The sequence below is a fragment of the Lissotriton vulgaris genome, unplaced genomic scaffold (genome assembly GCF_964263255.1).
Source record: "Lissotriton vulgaris unplaced genomic scaffold, aLisVul1.2 SCAFFOLD_936, whole genome shotgun sequence".
NCBI classification, from domain to species: Eukaryota; Metazoa; Chordata; class Amphibia; order Caudata; family Salamandridae; genus Lissotriton; species Lissotriton vulgaris.
In genome coordinates, this window is record NW_028251257.1 from 525,409 (window position 1) to 545,976 (window position 20,568).

At 43.2% G+C, this 20,568-nt stretch overlaps 1 protein-coding gene across 9 annotated transcripts in view; it reads right to left on the bottom strand.

The window, feature by feature from the left end:
* LOC147662964 (uncharacterized) overlaps positions 1–20,568 on the bottom strand; it is a 299,084-nt gene that overhangs the window by 201,802 nt on the left and 76,714 nt on the right. For 2 of the 9 annotated variants that reach the window (XM_086950752.1, XM_086950756.1), the window contains exons 3-4: positions 7,748–7,882; positions 1,976–2,176 (exon numbers count right to left, since the gene is read on the bottom strand). In XM_086950752.1, coding sequence (XP_086806878.1) covers positions 1,976–2,176; positions 7,748–7,882 — 336 coding nt within the window. Of the gene's footprint in view, positions 1–1,975; positions 2,177–7,738; positions 7,883–20,568 lie in introns of all 9 variants that reach the window. The other 7 variants (XM_086950753.1, XM_086950757.1, XM_086950751.1 and 4 more) reach the window with 4 other exon arrangements.

Here is a 20,568-nt window from a genome sequence, read left to right on the forward strand (position 1 = left end):
CAAAACCTTGGCTTACGCCAACGACATAGCGATCGTGACATCAGACCCGAATTTAGCCATGACTGCTATCACTAGGGAGGCTATAACATTTGGAACGGTATCGGGATATGCACTCAACCAGGGGAAAACACAGATTGTGCTGAATAAGAACATTGAGATGTGTGATCCTCTAGTGGTAGATAAGGCGACATACCTGAGCATCTGCATTACGTCTAGACTTGAGAATTTGGTAGAGCTAAATGTGAAGCCAATGTTGGATTCTATGCAAAAGGGTCTCTGCCAGCTAGACAATTTAGACCTTTCTTTAATTGGTAGGGCTAACGCCTTGAAAATGGTCTTCTCCCTAAAATTCTTTTCTTATTTAGAGCCATATGTTTAGAATTCTCAGATCAATGTTTTAAATCTATGGAACGTACCGTTCCAGTTTCATCTGGGCATATGCGCAACCCCGGCACGCTTATAAATTTCTGACCCTTCCTGAAGAAAGAGGAGGTTTAGCCCTCCCCAATCTTAAAGCATATTACTGGGCTTCTGTACTGCTTTACAGTCGGGAACTATTACAGAATATTAGGGATGACATGATACCAGGGGGCGGTCAGCCTTCCATCTTTCAGCTAACTTTCGGAAGTAAAAGTACTGGATATTTATGGCGACATCTGCATGACAGCTACCATAAAAGAGTGAAGTTTAAGTTGTTATTCAGTGGGTTTAAAACATGGAAAGCTATGAGAAAAATGCTGGGTATAGGCCGAGTATCATATTATACCCCCCTAAGGGATAACCCTGATCTGCCAGAGATTTTGAGAGATAACTGCATGAATAAATGGGACTCGGCAAGAATAACGCATATTGGGTGTCTCTTTTCTCACGTCGAGATTCAATCTTTTGAAGAACTAAGGGAAAATTTCCAGGTGGACAGGTGGGATTTTTTTTAAATACCTCCAAATCCGAGATTATCTTTCACAAAGGGTGGGGGGGGTTTCATCTGAGAAAGAAGCACTAGTGGAAACATTAATTCACAGTAATAAAAACACCATTGGGGGAATATACTCCCTTGTAAGTATGTTGTTTCCAGATGATCTGGAGAAACCGCTCAGAAGTGGCAGGGGAAAATAGGTATAACTTTGGATGAATTTAACAATCCCTATTCAATGTCTCAACCATGTCTTATGTCCACAAAACTCCAAGCACAGTTTTACAAAACGTGTTTTTTCATATACTATACTCCTGACAAAATTGCCAAATGGAGGTGTGGTAAAGGGACATGCTGCCCTAGATGTAAGCTATTCAACGACGACTGTGTCCATATTTGTACTACCTGTGACGGATTAACCTTTCTGAAAACGTGACATTGAGGAATTCCTTTCCGCCGTATTAAAAAGAGATATAATCCTGTCTAATGAAGTTATCCTATTAGAGGCCTTAGATCCTAGCACTCCCAGATTCGGGTATGAATTCATTTTTATTGCTATGGCAGTGTTAAGGATTTGCATAACTTCGGCGTGGCTAGATCCGATTGCTCCATCCTTTCAGCAATGGCTTGCGAGGTTACTAGCAATCTTTAATTTGGAAATTGCCATTTACAAAAGGAAAGGCAAGGAAAGGCAACAAAAGGCGCAAACAGGGGCTGAGAATTTGAACCCCTCTAATGGATTGGTGTCAAACCCTAATTAATACCTCATGATTCTTGAGGAAGATTATTTCATCGTATGCATCCTTTGGGTAATGTGTTAATTTGTAAACTGTTTATGAAAAATTATGAAATTAGGCTATTATGAGCATATACAAATATGTAATGTATGTTTACTTGTCTGACCTGGAGGGAGGGGTTGGGGAGTAGGTAATTGTTGTGAAAAACCAAATATAGATACTTAAAAAAAAAAAGCAAACAGTGCAGCTAGCAGAGACCTTACACTCTGGTATGCTGACCACTCATACATGACTTTGTGAAATTATGATAGCATATTTACACTACCTTGTTACTCACAGTGAGCAGGTCATCAGCCCCTCCTCCCCTTGTCACTGGAGGCATAGGCGGGGTTGAGATCTCAATAGCAGCATCACAACAGCCCAGGCAGTGATCAGTGGTGTAGTTGGTGCTGCTTTCCAAGTCTTTCATGTCTATCGCTCCAAGTCCAGGTTCTAGTGTCATGGAATTGTGGCTGGGATTCATATCCTAAGACAAAAGACAGAAAGCGCAAGGGTATAAAAAGTGAGGTCAGCCTTCGGACTAACTTAAGCCACCACACCCCATCTATTCCTACATAAATAGGTAGTAAAGAAGACCGTGTAAATGCTGTTCAGATACAACTCAGATTAGAGCTCTAACCCGAGAGTGTTGACTATGGTAGGGGATTGAACAGAAATGGCCCACACACTTTATGATTATGTTTTCTAATTGATATAGGAAGTGTTGCAATATGGTATCAGAAAATTATTACACTACACAATATTCAACTGCAAAATATCACATGATGAAATAAACATTTCCATTACACCATTTTTGCAGTTGAAATATTGCCCCACATCGCCCATTGTACTACAATGGAATTACTTTTATGTTGGAATTTCTGCCAGAGCCCATTGATCTGGATGGATGAGGTCAACCATAAGTATAGCTTTTCTGAGTCTTGCTTCTTATTAATTCTTCCAGCCACAATGAATGCTGACAACATCTGGTAAGCACTAAATTCACTAAATTCATCTACAAAGGGAGTCTAGTGTCTTCCTTTGATCAATCTGTAGGTTATTAGGAGGTTTGATTGAGAAGCCAAAGATCACAGACACTCTCTTATGAGTTACATCACCATACCTGCTTAAGTCTGACCTAATCCATCGCATTTCTGCTTCATCCTGCTCAATTGAGACCCCCTCAAGCCATATGAGGGTCTTCCGATAAGCCACCACATCCGAGTGACCTTAGTGCACTGGGATGGGAGTCTGTGGTGTGGCCTGGGCTGCAGCTAGTCAGAGGCTTGTGACCCTTGTTGACGTCGCACAGAAGAAACTGGGCTCAGCTGGAGCACCACAGTCACAGGTTAGAGGTGGTGATTCATGTCCCACAGCTGCAGCATTTGGGATTGACATGGGCCAGCACGCCCCCCTAAAAAGTGGGAGGCCAGCTGCGTGTGGCTTGCATGGATGAAGGGGACGGTGCAACACAATAGGCTGAGGAGAAGAGGCCAGGGCCTGGACCCAAACATCTTGTTTTGGAACCCTGCAGCTCCAGTAAGAGCCACTGGAACTGCGACTTCAGGCTCAGCTTGCTTTAGTGGTCTCCTATAAGAGGCAGTGAGGTGGGCCAGGTCGAGGTGGCGAGACAATGTGTGGGATGATCTACCAAAAAGTGATGGATGGAATACTTAAATTAATCTCAGCCTCCGGTAATTACTCGGGCCGCATCCCAATCCATCATTATTTTGCACACCATGCAACCTCAGTTTTGACCCAGCCATATGTAAATCACTTTTGATCGTGCTCCGCCGGAAACAATCCAGTCTGAACTGCCAGGCCAGGTCCTCCCTGAACCTTTCCGCAAGCAACCCAGGACTGGTTTCACCCTTGTTAGCCAGGTATAGCGTTTTTCCAGTGACATGTGCACAGGGGCGCGGGCTTTCTGTTTGGTAGCTGCTGGCTGATGTTGTTCCACCACTCCATGCTGGAACCCTTCAGGAGAGACATGGTGCATCTACAGGACTGGTGGGTAGGACTCAGGAGAGTGAGGATGGTGAGTGTTTTGCCACTACCTTTGGTACTTTGGTTTGTGTTTTGATATGATTTTGAGCAGTTACAAATGTAAGAAATGTATTTGAAATGACAAAATGTGAGCCACTATGACTCCTGAAACAAGAGCATTTAACCCCTTCGCTGTGGGGCTAATTCCCCTGTGGTGCTGTGGGGAGAGGGGGCCCGCGCAGCGCCACAGTACTTGTGACGAGCTTGGCTCGTCACGCAGCATGGTGGCGCTGTGCTCATGATGAGCTGAGCTTGTCATGACCATGCCGATTTTAATAGAACGCTCAGCACAGCAAGGGAATAATCCCCGCGTGTGAGCGCCGCACGTGTCATGACGAGCTCAGCTCGTCATTAGCACTACGCCACCGTGCCTCATCATGAGCACGGTAGGGGTTCAAACTTTTATCACAATTCTTATCACTTCACAGTCCTAGTTGTTTTTGTGCAAAGCTGGAAGTGCCATTCGTGCAAGAGAACCTTTGTGGATGTTTTTACACATTTGTGGCAATGTTGAATTATTTCTTACCATAGTCTACCCACTTAAGGTATCCTTCGGGGCTTTGTTTCAAAAGCCCTCAGAAGTCACAGCTAGTAACAAAAGAGGGGGAGGCTCTAATCAGTAAGGCTAAGCCTAATCAAGTTAAACAACAAACAAAATGCCAATCATGATATATTCTTTTGAACCAAGCTGTCTGGCCTTCCACCCATTATCGGACACACAGGAGTCCGATAATGAGTGGAAGCCCATAAGATGTCGTAGAGAAGGTTGTGGGTCTTTGGGAGCAGCAGCTCCTAGAAAGGAAAGCAGCATTTCCAACCACGTCTGAATTTAAATGATTTTTTATAGAATAAACTTCTAAAGTGGTCTTTGTATTCCAGACAGCTTGGTTCGAAAGAATATATCAGTATTGGCATTCCGTTTGTTGTTTAACTCAGTAGTCACAGGTCACAGGGGCAAAGGCAGAAGACCTCCCCCCCATATGTAGGGACACATGGATGTTATTGCACAGTGCACAGAGTCCTGAAAGCGGGGATACATACTGTTTGGACAGGATGTTAATGCTCATGAGACAGATACGGATATGGACTACATATTTTACTTTATTCTCAAAAACAAGCACAACTACCTGAGAAACAACTGGAGAGTGGAATAAACTATGGGGAAAGGTGTGCTGAGAGCAATGAACAGGTTCAGTTTGTGTTTTACATGCACACATGTGGTGACTAGAAGTGGGACATACCACTTGTTAGAAGATCGAGAGGCACACAGAAAGCAGGAAGAACCTGTCAACGGCTCAGTAGGTGATGGATGGGGTCGAGTTAAGAATGTGATTCTACATGCGCTTACAAGTTGAAGTCCTAAAGGATGAGGTGGGTGTTGCAGAGACCAAAATGTTTGTTTTTTTAATACATAAAACAGCCCGTTTATTGCAAGAAGTGCACAGGTTCAGACAATGAAACCGTGAATTTCCTTTGCTAAAATCTTCCGAAACCACAAAGAGAAGAAACAAACACAACTTCCATAATATAATAAATCATTAATTTATTACTATTGCGAGCAGACAACACTGAAAAAAGTCAAAAACAGTGATAGTAATCACTCATACATCACAGTATTCAGTACAAACTCAACTGTCCATGGTGCTGAAAAATCTAATAGCACTAGCAAGGTGAAGGCGGTAATTTGTCACACCGTCCTCGGTTCCTTCATCAGCAGTTTGTTAAATGGTCCAACGAACTTGAAGTTGTCCTTGGCATCTCACGCAAACATTAATAATCCTGTTCACTGAATAAGCTGTTTTTTTTGGCCAAAGACAGACAGATTTACGGCTTCCCCTGTTTAGTCAAATAACTGACAACATATACCCAACTCTACTCACTGGGAACAGAGCAAACAGCCCTTTGCTTCCGTAAATGGCCTCCATAATAGACATCCAGGGAAAGCTTGCCATGATATTAGACAATTCAGGCTTGCACGTTGATTCTTCTTCTTGATTTCGTGGATCTGTTTGTCAGAATTGACCACAAAATTGTCCTTGAACAATTGTCAACAATCAGTGGTGTCAGTGTTATATTATGCAAATGGATCACCTCGAGTTCTCGGTAAAACTGACGTCTTTCAATACTGCCTGGGTATCCCATATACTGGCCATAGTCACTAATCCACCTCAGTATCTACACGTTATCCCTCTCAATGTATTTGAAATTTTAAACATGGGCAAATTCAAGTACCTCCGAGTCACTTACAGTTATTCAATGGACCCAGGGAAGACGCAGTACCTAACTCGTTAAAAACTTGTCACACCAGAATTGTCTCTTACTTAACGTCTACATAAAGGAGGTGCTGCTACTACGATGCGGGAAACCACTTTGCATCAATTTAACTGGCAGCCTACAAGGGCCCTCCAATCTTACCTTCTCAAAAATTACACAATGCAGGATTCATTCTAGATGCAAAGTTGTTGTTGATACCACAGGTGAATAATGTCTCAAATAATGAGTCCTATCGACTAGGAATCCTTCAATGAATCGTCTCTCTATTGCTCCTGCTTCAAAGGCATGCCTTGTCCTGGAATGGTCATCATTGTACAATAATATTTGGAGGTTTTGCTTCTAGTACTATGGTCAGCTGAACGGTCCGGGATCATGCAGCTTGCCTTATCTTGGCCTTAAACACATAGGCTAGGAGTTTTATTTAAAAACTGGCAAGTGACCCGCCTCCCTCCTCCCTACAGACCACAATACACTGAATGTAGAGATCCGCCAAGGCAGCGAGAATAGGGTTTGTAAAAGTGCCTAAGTTGGTGAGGCAGAAACGCTTTCACCAAAACTGCGTTGCCATTTGGCCACCATGTTTTGCCGGCATAAAACATTAACTGTGTTTCAGAAACCAACCCCCCAAAAAGGGTTTGTTTCTGAGAAACAAAGAAGAAAGGTACTAGAGTTTTCTTACATTTCCTGTCCACTATAATTCGTGCGATGGTCCGAGGCGGGAAATATAAACATTTAAAGGACCACCTATGTAGGGCGTGTCTTCCGATATTCATTGACCAGCAGCCTTGTGTGCTTTTGGTCAACCAGTTGAGGCCCCACCATGGAAAAACAACCATTCTCCCATCTCTAAATAAGGTTGGGTAACTGAGGTTGGATAGAGAAGGAACCTAGTCAATGTACGGTGAGGTTCCAGCTCTTACACACTAAATAACGCTCTGCATCTTGCCTGTACTGATGTCCCTCCACTGGCTCTTGACCAAAGCGTCAAATGTAGGTCCTTAAGTCTTATGATTAAGGTCCTTCATGGTTCAGTGTCCTACCACATTCCAAGTCTAAAATTATAGGTGAATTAGTCTGTCAGGAAATACAATAATTATTCTTATAGGCGAGCGTCTCTGAAAGGTCAGTAAGGTTTGAACACTCCATTTGCATGGCATGGCTCACATGACTTGTGACTGACTCTTCAACTGTCCCACTGCCTTTTCAGCAACCACTGTTTGTCAAACTCTCTATTGGCTCGCGGCTCCCATTTCGAACCCTAGATACCGGGATGAGATTGGATGTAACAATTAAGCCAGGGACACCAAGCCAATCTGTTCAAAAACTGACTGAGAACTGCTTGTCTGTAGAATAACAAATGTGATCTCTGTTAAGCCAGGACACTGCCTTGTGGATTATGGCTCAATTTAATTGGAGTTGTTAGTAACATTGGGAGGAGACTTAATTGGAAGGGAATTAAATATACAAGCTGGCATGGTCCATGTAATGCATTCCCACAAACACAACATACATACCAGATTAGAAGAAGCACTCACAGAATAGATCCTATTGTTATCCGCGCTTTCTGTGAACTGCCCACTCGTGTAACAATTTTGTTCTGACTTCAGAGCATCAAATGTACTTCGGATATTTAAGATTTAATTTAAGTGTTTATTTAAGCGTTATTACAATATTTTAATGATTTTATATGTGGTTCGGATTTCAATAAATAACAAAGGTAAAGTCTTACTGGACTCACAGGTGGTTCAGGGTCACTTCCTGTTGCTGGGTTATGATTTTCCATATCAATGCAGCAGCCAAGACAGGGATCCGTCGGAGAGGCTGTTCCAAGGTCCTCTGGGAAGCGCCGAATTACATCAATCTCTCCCATTGTCTTTAATAAGGCAGAGAGAGTGAGATGCATTAATGTCATAATGGTGAGGTGGAAATACCACAACAAAATTGAACAGAGTGAATAAGAAAAATCAGCAATCCCAACAGCCCTTGGAAAAAACTGCGACGATTGTGCATTTAAGAGCATAGTGTCTCAAAGAAATTGGTTAAAAAGCCTAGGGTGTTTCAGGAAATTCAAATATTCAGGATATGAAAATTAGCGCCATCATTATATAAAAGCGATAATGTCCCTTTCTTCAGTTCTACTTTCCACTTCCATTCATGTTCCCACTCTGCCCAGCCAAGGGGATTCACTGTCATATAATACAAATGAGAATCTACGTTGAAGTGAGACACCTATAACTATTACAGGCCTTGAATTTATTCCTCAGGTTAAACACAGCTTAAGTTTCGGGCAGCAGACTTTTGTTGACATCCTTCTAAGGGATCACTTTTCAAACGTTTAGCACGAATAAGGTCGTAAAAATCTATCCATAAAGTCCATCCATTAGAGATTTTGACATAATTGCCACACCGTCTACAAATTGCATTCTGTTGGCAGGCAAATGAAAGAATGCCAAAGATCATCAATATGGGTCCATATATCAACAGTCATATATCAGCTTGAAATATGTTGTGACTGTAAAATTCTGTCCCGACATATAACCTTATTGTTTTAGTAAATAAGCATATTTTGCCTTTAAAGGTTGGCTTTTAATTTTCTCAAAACACAGTTTTTATCACCAAACATTTTATTAAATTTTTTAGTGAATATCATTTGCTCCTCCAAACCCCATTTTGTAATTTTCTCAAGTAGATATATTTTGTCCATAAATATCAGCTTGTCATTTGTAATGAACACTTTTGTCCACAAAAACAGTGTTTACTTTGTTAACACACCACTGACAGTCATTGGTATCACATTTCCTGGTATTTTTGTCATAGGTATGCCATTGCCAATACATCTCTGGCTCCTCCATTTGAGTGTAATTGTTGCCATCATGTACCAAATTTACAAATTATATGCCACTAGGCAATCACTGCGTGCACCTATATATTATCTAATATTTGCAAAACAATTCAAGCATTTGTCAGTCAATGTAATCGCATTTCTTATGCTAGTCAATGTTGTGATTTACATCAGTTGTCCTGCAGTGGCCAGCCCTGCCACAAGGTGTCCAATATGCCAGGGAATGCAATGAGGTGCTCCCTTTATACCCAAGGGACAACTAAGGACTAAATGAGTGCAATTATCCCCCCTGTCTGCCAGCCAATGGCATGATTTCTCCCTGTATCCTTCAAATGCTAGGAAATGTCATAATGTGCCCTAGATTTCCCTCAATTGCCAGTCAGTGCCAGTACTGGCCCCAGTTCCTGCCCTGTATACTAGTTATGACTGTGGGCCTTATTACAACGTTCATCGGAGTTGCCTCCGATCAACATCGATGTGGTCTTGAGATGGACCGACCTCCATTCGGCGGTCCCAACACCACAATTACAATGCGACCACACATGGTGCGGTTGCATACTCCCATTTCTCAATGGGAGCTTGTGCTATGGCCGTAAACTGGCCATAGCACAAGCTCCCATAGAATAATGGGAGATTGTTTTCATCACTGCACTGCGCGCAGGCACCTCAAAATGCCTGCCACATGGTGCAGGGATCAACAGGGGGCAAAATAGGTATCCCCTCTGGGAGGGAGCAGGGAGAAGGGGGCCCTGCCAGGGTCCCCCAAACTCACTTCCCAACAGGCTTTCCATGTCAGAAAGCCTGGCATGGAAAACCTGTGGGAAACCGAGCATCGTAATCCCAATGGCAGAAACGGCGTCCATTGGGATTACGGGTTGGTCTCTGACTGGCCGACGGGCTCCTTGAGCCCATCGGAATCCACCTAGAATGACCGGCCTGTTTCAATCCCAACCCCCTATGTAATTAGGTGGCCGGAAGTAAAAGATCGTCCCCTGTGTGTTCCACGTATAACCTATACACCAGGCAATGTTATAAGGAGCCCATATTTTCCGCATATGCCAGCCAATGTCATATTTTTCCTCACCTGCTTTTCAATGTCATTCTCTACTCCCAAAATCCACCATGCACCACAAATGTCACTATGTGTCCAGTTTCTCATTCACAAATGATTCAATGCCAGAATTGCTCCGATTTCCTAAAATGCACCATGATCAGGCCTAGTTTTCAGCCTTTATGATATTCACGGTTGCCATTCAGCAGGTAACCTTCTTTTCAATTAACATACAAAGAGTCTCCCTCTCTCTCTCTCTCTCTCCATCTCTTGCTCCCTCCCTCACACCTACTTTACCTGCTAGTGTAGCTCTGCCTTTACTAGAGGTCCATCCAGTCTCAATGACATGGTATTGGGGAGGAGAAGCCAGACCACATGGCCTTTCACAGCTGCAAAGGAGGGTTGTTTCATGCAACCTACCACCTTCTGAGCAAAGCGTTGTGCTAGTCACAGGTCAGGGGTGAGGCGCTCTCTGTTGCCACTACTAGGATGCTATGGTACATAAGAAGGGGCATTAGACACCTGCGTGTAATTGGCCTGATCAGGGTGGGATATATCTTTGCTCCATATTGTTAGATGTTTATCATCTTTTGATGGCCATTGCAATATACTTAATGTGTTTTATTCACATTTCCGGACATTTTCATTGCTCAGCTGTTCTGTGAGTCGAGACTTTACTTTTTTCTTTACAGCTGCCCCCTCACCCCTATTTTCCATGGCATATCTGGATCCCAGTCAGTTTAGGGGTTCTATGGGCCTTATTACGAAGCTGAAGCTGCACTGCCCGACTAGAAGTCAGTGGTCCTGCTGCCCACATTAGGATGCGACCGCTGTGTATACTTTGCATATGCCGCTCCACATGCGGCAGTACAAAATATACACATTTTAAACATCCCTATACCATGTGCCACATAGTGCAGGGATGTTTAAAATAGGTGCCCCCAAGGTCCATAGCAGAGGGCCAGGAGGGAAGAGCCCCATTAGGGTCCTCAAAGTCACTGTCCACCTGCCTTTTCATGGCAGGTTAACTGCCATGAAAGGGCCGGCAGAAAGGGACATCCTAATCCCCACGGCAATGCCTGAGCAGGCACCGTTGTAGGGAATAGGATAGCGACTGCCACACTGATGAGATCCTTGATCCTGTCGGATGCGGCGGTCCTTCCCCCGCCAGCCCAGCTCCGATCGCCTGCACCCAAATGCGGCGGTCCGATCCAATGGACTGGATGGTGGTGGGACAGGCACTGACGGCCTGATGGTGGCAGTCCCTTCGCCATTGTATTCATGCCCTTTGTTCTCTTTTTAAGTTTTTAGAGAGGTGGTTTGTTACTCCTCAGATCTCCGACTTGTTGATCATGCATGAGATGCATTCACAGTAAGTTGGATTCTACGAAGTGGGTTCTTAGCAATTTATCTTGTGTCAATTACATTACTTTAGCCTCCTTATTCATATTTGTTATCTTTTCGTTCATGTATAAAGTCTACCAATCGTGCCACTTGTGGCCTCTACCTCTAGAAATATTTTGAAAATATCTACAACTTCTGGCTTTTCCCCATTGTTCATTGAGTGGTGACACCATTGCTTAAGAAGCCCCAGGATCAACCTAGTGATATAGCAAGCTATCAGCCTATTTCAAACCTATTTGTAAAAGTAGGCTCGTTAGAGAGAAATGTTAACGAATAGCAAGACAGAAACTTCTAAAGGAAGACAATCTTCAGTCTTTAGGGCTCCCAGTCACTCCAGCACGCCATCCTCTAGGACCTCAATGAGAACACAAATCTCATGTTTTACCAAAATATGCTGTTTTCATCGGCCAACCCTTAACTAAATGGGTAAGCACCTGAGATTTCCTCACTGGGCTCAAGCAGTGTGGGAAATGGTCCTTTCACAGCTGGATTACTCAAATAGTGAAATTGTGAGTATCCCAAAAAACCTAGTCTATAATCCTCAATGACTGCAGAACACTGCAGCTCGAGCTCTAAAGTGCCCGATACCATGTGTTGCAGGCTCTCTGCAATGGTTGTCAGTTGCAGGGAGGGGGCATTGAAATAACTATGCTTGGCACACAAGTACGCCTAGGCTAAATTATAATTTAATTAAATTCTATCCAGACTGTATTAAGGCAATTGCCTATATTTGGGAGCCAACAAGGCCAGTGTTTTGCGTTTACAGAGAGTGCATAATGCAGCAGCTCGCATTCTGGTGGCTCTCCTGAAAGCCTGCTCAGTTTCACATGTGGTTCTCAAACTTCATTGGCTGCCTGTTTAGAATCGCATTAAATTCAAGTCACTTTGTGTGTCGCATAGGATTTTGATGTCACAAGCGCCCCTGGGGTTGGCTAATTTGTTGGAGTTCTATGTGCCACAGCGTCCTTTGAGATCAGCAGATTTAGCGCTGGTCTGCACTCCTCGTGTTCTAAAAACCAGAACGGCTGGTCGTTCTATTTGCAGCTTGGCTGCGCAACTTTGGAATTCGCTCCCAGTGTCCATCAGAGCCATTCAGAACCACCTTGCCTTTGAAAAGCAATAAAGACCTGGCTTTTCCCTGTGTAACTTTTAGCTTTTTCTGGTTCTCGTTGAGGAGTCTGTGGTTGCGCTGGGACGCCTCGTCGCTGGGGCAGCTATGCACATTACAAATCCGACAAATAAAAATAAATAAATACAATTACTCAGATGAAATCCCTCAAAGTCACATCATCTGAAATTTGCACAATTTCCCAACATTTCAAAGTATTCAAATTTGCATTCATTTTTGCCCACAGGAGTCTGATATGTACTGAAAATGTCTTGATGTAAAACATTCCCTGCTCAAACCAGTCTCCTGCCGTTATCTTGTAACTTATTTACACAGTGCACGCCCTGGTGTACAAAAGTAATGTGGGCTACTGGTAAATCATTTTTTGCACTAATAGTATAATTTCATCAATTTTTCATGAAAGTTCTTAAAATATCATGGGGAAAAAGTTGTTTCTCACTCTTATATACACAAAGCATTTCACCAAAAAGATTGAAATCTTTCATGCAGATTTACAATCTAATATGCCTGAAGGGCCCTATCTTCATCTAGTATTCACAACAAGAGCATCCAATTCTTATTTTTTTAATTCATACTGGGTTAAATCATTTCCCCTGTAACTGCCCAGTTGTGGAATTCACTACCAAATTCTCTAGTGTTTATTGAAGATCACTGACTTTCAGACACACTCTAAAAACATATCTCTACTCTGTTACTGAATAATTCACTTGTAGGGCTGATTCTGTGGTGGAATCTGTATGCAGCACTTAAAGGATTCTTCTTCTTTTATATGGCTATACTTTACAAATATTCATAGCATAGAAAAACCAAAGTCTACGGTTCAGCTTTAGAGCACCAATGGGCAAGTTCACATGTCTCAGTTTTCGGTAAATGGTTTTACCAGTAGGCCAGTAGTCAGAAAACTTACTGGGGTCAGCTGGGCTCAAGTCAATGTAGGAGGCTATTGGTGCTGGGATCCACATCATCAGAGCCTATCCCCAAAAGGACATAGGGCCATTTCTTGAAATAAGGTTCTTTAAATCCATTTTCACCTTTTGCAGAGAAACCCAGTGGACTTGGGTCACACTCCAGTCCAACAGGCTTATCATTTGGGAACCAAGATGTAGGCTTATGGTAGAACTGTGACTGAAACAGTGATATCTACAGAACTGTAAGAACGAGGAAGATGTTTAAATGTTTCCAGAATCAGAGTGGCCACACAAAAAATTGTCATTTCAGTCACTAGGGGATACAAAAGACCTTACAGACCATTTCCCGGCCTATTAGGCAGGAAGTGGCAGATAGTGGCTCCTGGTGGTTCAGAGGTAGTACCGGATGGGACAGGAACAATGCTGGCTTCCCACACGCGTATATACAACCTTGCATGCTTGAAAATAGGACATTGTGGGCAAGAACAAAATAATAAAAGACTGATGAGACAAGTCACCTTGCCACAAAAGATCTAAGAGCTATACATGGTTGGTCGTTAAGCCCATTGATAGAGGAAATTGTAGAGAATGTGATTTATAAATATCAAGTATTTTTCCTTGCTGGGCAAAAAGAAGGCAGAAGTTTGCTAATTGTTAGTTTGTAACTGTTAATTTTTATGTATAGTTGTTTCATTTATTGTTGTGGTCACAGAGGGGTTTTATGGACGATTAGATGGAGTGGATGGAAGCAGTGGTGTTGAAATGAATTGTATATGTTATATGTCCTCATGATGTTTTATATGACTGTTTTTTCAAATTGATTAAATCAAAATAAGACTAAAATGATTAATTGTTGAACACTGATACTAAATTGGGTGCTCAACAGATTAACTGAGGTGTTACAATTTTTTCCAGTACTGACAAAGTGTTTTTTGATATAGGCTTCCCATATTGGTACTAATGAAAAGTCCTCTGCAAGGCCTTAACCTTTGGTCATGCAGACGCTCTTTGGGTCAGTGCTGGCCAGCAGGGATGCAATGTGTTTGTGGCTCAGTCATTTAAGACAGCATCCACTCCAGGTTCAGTCCCCTCGACCCTGTTTCTTATTTCATTTATTTTATTCAGTGTTTTTACATTTTAAACCAAAGGCTGCTTATTGTGCTAGATGAGCAATGGGAGGAGAAGGGAAGACAGTAGACTGTGTTTAATGACCATGCTAAGTAAAATTATTGATTAAATAAGTGGGTCTTTTGATGTTTTCATAATTTTCTGAGGTCCACCTATAAGAGAAGAGTGAAAATAAGTACTTCCAAATGGAGAGAACGTGATAAAGTAGTGATATTGTCCCAAACCATTCCTATCTCAACAGGAACAGAGGGAGATAGTACTGAGAGACTGTCCTTAGGCATCTGTCCTCTGGTCCATGGGTCCTTCTCTCCTCATATTAGGTAGGACAGCTTCTTCTCCTTGGAGGACCAGTTGCAGCAGTAGGACTTTTCCAAAATCTTGGGTCTAAACGAGACCTCAAGGAAAACAGCAACTATCAATGAGCAGTGACCTGTTCCTGGCAAATATTTATCAGGGATGAGGCCTAGATGAACAACAAATATGTCTGGGTCCTGCTCTGGGGGAACTGGCAAGAAACACGTTTGTGGAAAAATGTGAACATGTGTAACCATCTCACAGTAAGGGCAAGAACATAATGGGGAAAACTTGTAGAAACTGATCAAGCAATTATGTATGGAATTTGATCTTACCTATTTGCACTAAGTCAGGCCATCTAGATGGCAACCTCTCCTGATGATGCATGCATGGTGCATCCTCTACAGAAGCCCTGGTCATTTAACAATCTTCGATGTGTACTGCACACAGGAAACCTGCGACTCTCGCCACAGAACACATCCTACACCTGGAGGGTAGAAGACAAGAGCGTATCTAGTCCTGGGGAAAGGCACAACATTTACAATGGCGAGATATCTTGACCGTTACCCCTCAGATGGCAGTAGTCAGTCACCGAATAGCCACGTGTGATGGGGCAGGGGCTACGGAGGTTACATTTTGGGTGCAGCCCCTCAGCCAGAAGAGTCTTGTAAGGTGCTGATAAAGGGAAGAATGGAAACCTCCACTGAAGTCACAGATTCTTGATTACCCTGGAGAAAAACCCAGCAAAGGACAGATATTGTTCAACAAGGCCGGAGTGACACAATGACCTTACCCAGGAGAATACAAAGAATAACTTCATTGCATGTAGCACTTCTGCCATTTATAAGTACTGTAAATATCCTGTGTTATTAATACCTAATGAAACAGTATTTGACGTCAAAACTATCAAATAACCGCATGCTTTAGCATGGAGCTTTCAACTCATTGAGCCATCCTACCAGTTTACAAGAATCACTAGAGCACCTAAATGGGTAATGCTACACTTTGCAGGAGTGTAATCTTTTTTAATCAAATTACTGTTCACTGTGATCCCTGAATTCTTGACCAGACCTTAATGAAACCACGGTAGAGCCATCTTACCTAGAAGCTCACATAGATGTGGTGGTATGATAGGCCGATTTTTTTTCTCTTGCCTTTTTAGAGTTTTATATAGCGCAAACTAGACTCAAAGGTTTCAGGTATCAGAGCACTTTACATGAGCACCAGTTTCATTACAGATGGACACATTTATTTTTGTTAGGCACAGTGAGATTAACCCCTAGATTCATCAAAGTCCCGTTTTGCGAGTCCTTAACAGCGATTATTAAGGAATCGCTATTAAGGATTTGCAAAACGGGATTCATGTAGGAATCGCTAAATAAATTGTGATTCCTACACATTTCTTATTTGCGATTCGCAAATAAGGAATAACTCCCCATTCATTATTTGCGATTAGCAATTTGCTAATCGCAAATAAGGATGCGATTTCAAGGGTGCTAGGGGTAACTTTAGACTTAGTACTTTAGACTTATGTTGCGCACACACATGTCCAAAGGACATGTGTGTGTGTAACATACAACTGAGAAAAATGCACAAAAGTGCATTTTTCTCAGTTTTCGCTATTTACCACGAAGTCAGACTTCGCGGTAAATAACGACAAAAAATAGCGAAATCGCAATTTATTATTGGTTCATGAATAGCATTTAAGGAATCTCAAATTGTGATTCCTTAAATGCGATCGCAATTTGAAAAATCGCAATTGTTTGCGATTTTTCAAATTGCGAGTTCACGACCCATTGATGAATTCCAAATGCCATTTTTGCGCGCGCAAACGGCCGAATTCTGCGATTCGCATTGTTTGCGCCCGCAAAAATGTTTCATGAATCTAGCTGTAAGTGATTTCCCCAGATACACAGGATGTTGAGCGCCATTGCAGGGACTCGAACCCAGTCCCCCAGCTTCAAGATCGACCGCTCTAGCTGTATGGCTAAATCCTTTCCCCTTAAAGACATAAAGCCTTCAAGGTTCCCACATCCATGCATGAGTCGTTCATCCATTCCAGTTTTTTCTTTGCATTCTGGTACTTGCGATCCTGATTTTAGAATGGGATAACGAGGAACGTCAATTATCAGAATATGCAGAAGTAACCTGGACCACATGAGCTGTTTATGCATGGACCTCACAATCTTGAGACCAGTGCTGCATTATCAGTGAGGTTTGATACCTGTGAAAGCTCCACTTTCTGCAGGATCCCTGCATGGTTACTTCTAGTAGTGGGCCCCAAAATGAGCGTTCAACACATCAATTGAGTAACCTAGACTCAAATCAACCACAATTGTTTTCAATAGCACGCGTGTTCTAAAAGAAAGTAGCTTTCTTGCATTTCATTGAGGAATCTGTTAATCGGCTAGTAACAATCCATTGTGTAGGGGTTATTTTTAATTATTATTTTACAGTATCATAGCAGATTAGTTTAGTAAGCATTGTCTACTACTTTAAACGTCTGATCCTGAGAAGAATTATTCAGTTATTTTCGAAAGAGAATTGTTCACTTACCAAAGGAGAAGTAATTTACTCTTGGTTTAAACATTTCAATCCATCTTATGTGGCTTCCAAAGTAGGACATTTCCAAGCTCTGAAGCGCATGGCATACATCAATGTTTGACTGGCCTGATGGAAACATATGACTAAGGACATTTATGAATTAACTGATTTCCAAGGTGCTGACAGATTAATCTGAAGGGTCAGGAGAGTAGTCAGATTAAATAAATAACCCCACTTTGGACCCATATCCAGAAGGCCTGTGAGTGAACAAATCTGTTACTCCCTATAAAGTATATCCTTTAATCTCTTTATCTTTCCCTTTTCTCTGTCTTTTAACACTGCTCCCTCTCTCTAATCTCCCTCTTTTCCTCCCTTTTCTCTTTTTCTGTCTATTCCTTCTCCTTTTGTCTATTTTGTTGTGTAGTAGGAAAACCTTCAAAAATAAAGGAAGACACAGACTTCTCTTGGCAATGCAGAGACAAGAATTTACAGTCGCAACAAGGAGAAAGACCTTCAAAACACCCAACACGTTCTGCAGTTCAGTCTTCCTAATCTTTTCTCAATCTTTCTCAAATTGCTCTTGCAGACAGCTCTCTTTTATACACGATTCTACAATGGTTTATTACAAACAGTAACTAATAAGTGATAAGTTACAAGTCAAAACCACTTTATTCGATTAAATAAAAATCATAAAAGTATACTATACAAAATCATTTCCTGGTAGTACATTTAGGGCCAGATGTAGGAAGCCAAATACCGGTCGGTAACGGCCCAAAATCGGTAAAATCGGCCGTTACTGACCGGTATAGCGAGAAAGAAATGTAGGTGACAAAAAAATACTGGTTCGGTAAATATGAATCGGAAACATTCCTACTCGGTATTCACCGAGTACATATTTACCGAATCGGTATTTACCGATAGGAAAATTACCGAGTCGTCATACACCGAATCGGTAAATAAGAAATCGGAAAACATGCCCATCGAGATGTAGGAAAGGCCAAAAATACCGAATTCATCGAAATTCGGTATTTAAGAGTCGGTATTTACCATGGACTGAAAGGTGGTGGTAACCATGTGGATGCTATAAAAAAGGTCCTAAAATGCAACCCTCCTGTCAAAATGGCTGCACTCTATGTGATTGCGAGGAGGCGAAGTCTACAGGCAGCAGGACTGAGGGTATGGCAAAGGGAGGAGCAGGTGTACAGGCAGAGGATCACTCTGTTCCAATTGACTGAGCCAGAGATACTCCAGAGGTACAGGCTGCACCCCAATACCACCATTGACCTAATAAGGGACCTCCACCCATACCTGGATCATCCAACACCCAGGGCCCACGCCATCCCTCCCCATGTCCAGGTGCTGTGTAGCATTCACCTGCTTGCCTCTGGGAGCTACCAGAGTGTGATAGCTGCAGTAGGAGGTGTATCCCAGAGCTGTCTGTCCCGTTTCTTCAGGAAGTTCCTGGATGTCATGACTCAGAGAATGGGACATTACATACAGTTCCCTGACACACCTGCGGAAATTGCCAAAACAAAAACAGACTTCAATGGACTGGCTCACTTTCCGCATGTGATAGGCTGCATTGCTGGCACCCACATTCCCCTATGCCCACCTGCAGCCACCGAACACATATACATAAACCGTAAGTCTACGCACTCCATCAACGTGCAGGTGATATGCAATGCAGGGAACATCATCACCGACATAGTTGTCAAATTTCCAGGGAGCACGCACGACTCCTACATATTCCAGAACAGTGGAATATACACACGGCTACTGAATGGAGATTTTGGAGATGGTTATCTGCTAGGAAAATATGTTGTACACACCCTGAAATGGATCTCAGCTCAATGTGAAATGTGTATGTAACTCATGTACCTCTTGTTCTCTCCCAGGTGATAGTGCATATGCCCTGCGTTCCTTTGTGCTGACACCGTACCTGAACCCAACCAACAGAGCAGAAAGGCGATACAATGTGGCACACAGGTCCACCCGCAACGTAGTAGAGAGAACCTTTGGACTCCTGAAGAGCAGGTTCTGTTGTCTCCACAAAAGTGGAGGTGCGCGACAGTACACCCCCATCCTGTGTTGCAAAATAATAGTGACCTGTGCCATATTGCACAATCTTGCTACCAAGGAAGGCACAGAGGTGGAGTTGACACATCATGAGAACATAGATGAGGACCAAGAACATGCAGAGCCCCAGGCAACAGGGCCAGCCGCACTAGATGGCAGATTGAGACGGACAGAAATTACACAACGATATTTCTAGGTAAAGTATGACACACACACAGGTATACTTCAGGACATGAGTAGTTTAATCAGCACTACTTCATGATTGTCACATGAATGTACGTCAATGTCACTGGCTGCACATACTCAGTTGCTGTCACTGTGTGCAGTTGAGTCAGTCTCCTGCATAGTTCAGTACTTGCGTGCTCGCACTACATTGTGGGATTTTGGTGCCTGTCCTTCAGGTTCCCTGCTGATGCCTGACTCTGCATGGCTGTGCCTGCCGCTCCTGCGCACCTCCTGGACAGGTGTACTGGAGCCACTCCTGCTGGTTGACCCCTCAGTCTCCTCCACACCTGTGTCCCCATCATTGCCTGTGTTTGAGGTCAACATCTGCTCCATCGCAGAGGTCACTCTACCCATGCCCCGTGTTAAGTCTGTGCAGCAGTGCTCTATTGCTTCCTGCATTGAGAGCTGTGTTGGTAGCGAACCTATTCATGGCCTTGGTCTGTTGGCGCATGTACTGCCGTTCCCTGGCACGCTGGAGATGTTCCCTGTCAAACTTGTCGAAGAGGACTCCCATGCATGTCGAGATGTCTGAGATCCCTTGTGCTATCAGGTCCAGGCTAGATGCCATTTGGCTTATGCCCTTGTCCATGTTGGACATTTTGGCGCTCATACAGCGCAACTGCCGATGCATGGCTTGCAGTGATTTGGCCTGCTGGCGTTGAACTTTTACCATCGTGCCCTCCAGCCCACAGAATACGCTCTCCCCTTCCTGGCCCTCCCTAACCTCACGTGCCCTCCAGCCAAGGACAGTGGTGCGCGCTGAGCCTGCAGAAATAGTTGATCTTGGCCTGTCAGCCACTGGGGCACTCTTTTGGGGGACATCTTCCTCATCCTCTGAATCAGAGGTCTGTAGGATCCTCCGCGGGGGCTCCGCCTGGCTACTTTTCCCTCTCGGCATGGGCGTGTTTGTGAGGTCAGGAGACCCAAACAACAGAGGGGACATTGGGATAGGTGTAGT